The sequence below is a fragment of the Sprattus sprattus genome (genome assembly GCF_963457725.1).
Source record: "Sprattus sprattus genome assembly, chromosome: 11".
NCBI classification, from domain to species: Eukaryota; Metazoa; Chordata; class Actinopteri; order Clupeiformes; family Clupeidae; genus Sprattus; species Sprattus sprattus.
The window spans coordinates 15,879,334-15,884,985 of record NC_137909.1 but is presented as its reverse complement, the minus strand read 5'-3'; the positions used below and the strand labels follow the sequence as shown (position 1 = coordinate 15,884,985).

Sequence of the window (5,652 nt, the reverse complement as noted above, 5' to 3'; positions counted from 1 at the left end):
TGTGTGTGTGTGTGTGGGTGGGAATAGGCATCTGCACAGAGAGGAGAGAGAGAAATGTCACACTCGTAGACCAAAACAAGAGAATGGCACCAAACGCCAAAACAAGAGAATGAGACACGTAGCAGGGAGAGGACAGACGAGACACTCAGAGGAGGATAGCTGAGACACTCAGGAACTCCGGGAGACAAGAGAAGAGCAGCAGCACTATTCTTAAGCTTGGCGATTTTCTGCAAAAGCACATAACATCTACTCACACTCTCTCTTTTTGTCAAACACACACACACACACAGTCATTTAGCAGACGCTTTTATCCAAAGCGACTTACAAGGATGTATGCATTTTACATTTACACTGATGGCACACTGCACATCAGGAGCAATTAGGGGTTCAGTGTCTTGCTCAAGGACGCTTCGACAGGGAATCGAACTAGCAACCTTCTGATTACTAAACAACTTCTCTACCTCCTGTACCACTGTCGCCCACACTAAACTAAACTAGAGCTAAAATCAGCATAGATGAAAGTACTGGCTGAAATAAAAGATGAGGATTAAAAGAGTACAAAATCACCTCCATTTCAATGACTCTCACTGCTGGCAACCAATGTCTCTTTTCTAAAAGGAAGCTATTCACAATTTACCGACTAATGATTGCAAATACAGAAAGCCAGAAAGCGGTGAGGGTGAAATGCAGAGAATGGGAAAATGGGAACGAACAAGAGTGGTTCACACTTCAAACAACATCTCTTCCAACAGACTGGCTGAAAGCCTTCTTTGAACATCCACACAATGTCCCCCCCCCCCCCCCCCACAAACACACAAACTCCCACACACACACACACTTGAATGCACACACACAAATCACTCTGCCCTGACAAGGTATTGATCTACAGTCTGGCATAAACGATTTTGTACTACTCATACACAGTCAGTCGTACACACACACACACACAGACACACACAGACACACACAGACACACACACACCTGGCATACGACATGAAGACATTGGCTTTGGCCTGTGGGCCCCCTGCATGACTCCCACAATTATTAACAGCAGACACTGAGCATGAGAGGACGGGAGAAGAGAGGAGAGCAGAAGGAAGAAGGGAGGAGAAAAGAAGGGAGGGGAGGATGGGAACGACAGCAATAGGGAGGAGGAGGACGGGATAGACAGAAAAAGGGAGGAGGACGGGAACGATAGAAGAAGGGAGGAGGAGAATGGGAAAGACAGAAGAAGGGAGGAGGACGGGAACGACAGAAGAGAGGAGCGGGACGGGAACGACAGAAGAAGGGAGAGACGGAGGGCAGCAGGGGGCAGTCAGACAGACCGGAGATGAAACAGATTAAGAGAATGCACATAGTATGTGTGTGAATGACGGAGCTAGAGGGAGAGAGAGACAGAGGGAGAGGCTGAATATCCATTAGTATATGTATTCTATAAATATATATATGTATATTCATCACTATGTGTGTTTTTGTGTGTGTGTGTGAGCAAGACTGAGGGAAATAGAAATGTGTGTGAGTGTGTGTGTGTGTGTGTGTGTGTGTGTGGTTGTGTAGGTGTGTGTGGTTGTGCGGGTGTGTATGTGTTTATGTGTGTGTGGTTGTGTATGTGTGTGTGGTTGTGTGTGTGTGTATGTGTTTGTGTGTGTGTGCGTGTGGTTGTGTATGTGTGTGTGGTTGTGAGTGTGTGTGTGTGTGTACTGTATGGACACCAACCAGACAGTGAGCCATGCGGGAAATCAGAGAGGCAATGAACCAGGAAGCAGTTTGCTCCACTTCCTGCGCCTGGCCACAGTCTCATTAACTGGACAAGGTTACCCCTAAAGCCCTGCTGTCCGCACTACCAGCAGACCACAACAGGCCTGTCTGTCTGTGTGCACTCAGGTACACACGCAACCACGCACACACACACACACACACACACACACACACACACACACACACACACACACATACACATACACAACCACACACACACACACACACATACACATACACAACCACACACACAACCACACACACAACCACACACACACACACACACACACACACACACACACACACACACACACATACACAACCATACACACAACTACATACACAATCACACACACACACACACACACACACACACACACACACACACACACACATACACAACCACACACACAACTACACACACAATCACACACACACACATGCACATAAACAACCACACACACACACACACACACACATGCACGACGACACAAAACCGCACACATGCACAACCACACACACACACACACACACACAGACACACACACAAACACATGCACACACAGACACACATACACTTGCACACACATACACACAATCACACACACACACACACATAAACAAAAGCTATCCATCAGCATACCACCCCTGCAATGCAGAAGACCACTACGTCTTAAAATGAACACACTCTGTCTCTAGGCTGCCGCTTTCTTTCTTTTTCCTCTAAAACACACACACACACACACACACACACACACACACACACACACACACACACAACCACACACAACCACACACACAACCACACACATGCACAACCACACACACACACACACACCCACACCCACACCCACACACACATTCACACACAAATAAGAACACACGAAGGCTGTTGCAGTGATGTAGGCACTGTAAAACATAAAGTCCAGATCTCTCCCATGGGTAAAAGCATTACATGTTCACCCATATCCCCAGAGGAAAGACACATGTGTACACACACACATAAACACCCACACACAGAGAGAGTGAGAGAGAGAGAGAGAGAGTGAGAGAGAGACAGAGAGAGAGAGAGAGAGAGAGAGAGAGAGAGAGAGAGAGAGAGAGAGATTCCAAACAACTGCTATTACCCCTGAGCTGAGAAAAGAGCTGTTCCCTGAGAGAAAACAGGAATCAGCCCTCTAGCGTTATTCTATGCATCATCATGTGTGTGTGTGTGTGTGTGTATTTGCATGTGTGTTTGTGGTGACGATTGGACGATGACTCACACCATCATTTGCATATTATTTTGCAATATGTCCACTGGCACCTATGTTTTTTTGCCACACACATACACATACTCACACACACACACACACACAGAAAACCACTCACTTCACTATAGTGTACATGTATGATCGAGCAGAGTGCCACAGTCCAGCAATAACATTCACAACAGGAGATGCATGAATAAAGTATAGGACAAGACACCAGTCTTCTTTTACAGACCTGTGTGTGTGTGTGTGTGTGTGTGTGTGTGTGTGTGTGTGTGTGTGTGTGTGTGTGTGTGTGTGTGTGTGTGTGTGTGTGTGTGTGTGTGTGTGTGTGTGTGTGTGTGTGACAGTGAATATGATCTAGTAATGAATATATGCTAAATGAGTATAGTCAAGTCATGCCATCTTCTGATCAGAAGAACAAACAGTCATTCATTTCCACTGACTTAATTTCATCTTGGTCTCTAGGGCAGAAGATAGCAGTGATGCCCATCCCTTAGAGACATACATGATTTGTGAAAGGGACTAACCCTTTAATGTCACTTAGAGGTATTTCTGAGGAAACCAGTTGCACAGGAAACTGTCCTTTTATGGTGCCCATAGCTGATAATCACTGCTTTACATCCAATACAGAAGGGAGGGAGAGAGAGAGAGGAAGGGAGAGAGAGGGAGGGAGACAGAGCGAGTTGCTTAAAGAAGCGAGTGATAAGTGTTCTGGTAGATCTTAATAGAGATCAGAACAGAAGACATCTTGTGTTCTGTGCCAAAGTAGACAGAAAAGGTTGCATTGTCAAATCCTCTTGATTCAATATCACCAGGGTAGAATAGGTGGGAGAGGTTTTTTTTCCCACATCTGCCCGTGAGTTCAAGTGTGTGTGTGTGTGTGTGTGTGTGTGTGTGTGTGTGTGTGTGTGTGTGTGTGTGTGTGTGTGTGTGTGTGTGTGTGTGTGTGTGTGTGTGTGTGTGTGTGTTTGTGTGCGTGTGTATGTGTGTGTATGTGCATTACACATCCAATATTTTCAACAGCTCAAATCACTTCAAACAAACAATATATAACCAGATGATGGCACATCAAATTTCACATGTGGTGCTTCGGTTGGACTTGTGTGTGTGACTGCGCTAAAGTACGACGGCAACCGCGGCTGTCCGCTGGCATGCTTCACCGACATCGACCACCGTCCCACAGTGTCACCCCGCATGAACGCTTCTCCACCGGATCCACTGCGTCCGCCTACGCGGCCCCACTTCACCGTTCACTGACCTTGCCGTCACACACACTAAGCTCACACAGGCTGTCCATTCTCCCGAAGTGGTTTCTGCTTGACATGGCAGCGCGGTGCACAGAACTTCGCGCCACAGTTCGTTATTTTAGCAGCTCGCCTGGCAATTTCAACTGGGCTCGCTCCCGCCTCGTGGGGTTAACGAAGGGAATGGTGAGCAAGTGCTCTCCGCCCGCCCTGAGGACACACAGACCGCGAATGAACAATAAACCATTTTCAGGTCTTAAATTAAGCGGAATGAAACGTTCCATGACATCAATGCGCAAGCGAAACGTGCCTGGTCTTAAGACGCGCAATTCCACATCGGCAGCATATCCTATTACATGGTGTACCTGAGGGCTCGGGGGATACAATCACCCTTCTAAAAACCACTGTTCTGCATCCGTCCCTGTCTGCCTGATGGCCGCATCTTATCCGGTAGCCGTATTCCCTTGCAGGACATACATTAAAGGGAAACAAAATAGCCAATTTGCCCAGGCGTCTGATTTATGAGCAGGGTTATCTAGAGAGACAAGAACAAGCCGCGCTGCACTCAAATGCGCTATTCACTGCCCAACTTACAAAAAAGCTAGTGGAAAATCTACCCTGACTTCACCACCAAGCACAGAAACTGCACCTGCGGATCTGGTTTTGGGATAAACTGGCCAAGCGCCCACGGTGGGGCGGCAGCAGGGCACGTACCTGATTTTTATGCCGCTGTCCATCTTCTAGTTCCGAAGAGCTGTTCATGATCTCCCATCGGTCATTGGGCATTCTCCGGAAACGAAAAAATCACAGGCGCCTGTTGTGTCACAGGCAGGGGAGAGAAAGAAAAGTCTCGATGTTATTTCCCTGTTAATTACTCCATGGATAAAAAGAAGTAACCGTTTGCTAAAGCGGGGTGGGAAGGAGAGGAAAAGAGGGAGAGGCTCAACTACTTCGGGACCACACTGGCTACTGGTCTAGAGAAGGCAGCGGGGACACTACCACCACACACATTGTGATCTCAGACGCACTCTAAAAAAACTTCTTCGACACAAAGCTTATTTTTCGGGGCTTTCAGCCTTTTCCCGCTCCCCTCGAGACGCAACGGTCGCTTCAAACCCTCGTCCTCAGAGATTCCACACTAATTTATGAGCAGAAAATCAAGTGCCTCGAAGAAACAGCTTGAAACCGACTGGATGAAAGCGTGAGGATAATCCAGGCAATGCTATTAAATTGAAGGGAAAAAATAAACAATATGTTCCGTTCCTCAACCCCAGGGGAAGATTTGAAATCCGTCCGATATTGAACAAATACCCTAGTCTCCTTCTTTTTTAAAAAATGTTTTCGTACTATAAAAGTTATTTTGCTGGACTGAGTAGTTCCTCTTTTCTGCGTCCAA

General features: G+C 46.9%; 1 protein-coding gene across 1 annotated transcript in view; it reads right to left on the bottom strand.

The window, feature by feature from the left end:
- The window catches only part of fibcd1b (fibrinogen C domain containing 1b), a gene marked incomplete at both ends in the record, with an annotated part of 88,132 nt that extends 83,090 nt beyond the window's left edge, over positions 1 to 5,042 (bottom strand). The window contains 1 exon segment of the mRNA XM_080848250.1: positions 4,971 to 5,042. Within this exon segment, the coding sequence (XP_080704376.1) occupies positions 4,971 to 5,042 (72 nt within the window).
- Positions 5,043 to 5,652: the final 610 nt, after the last annotated feature.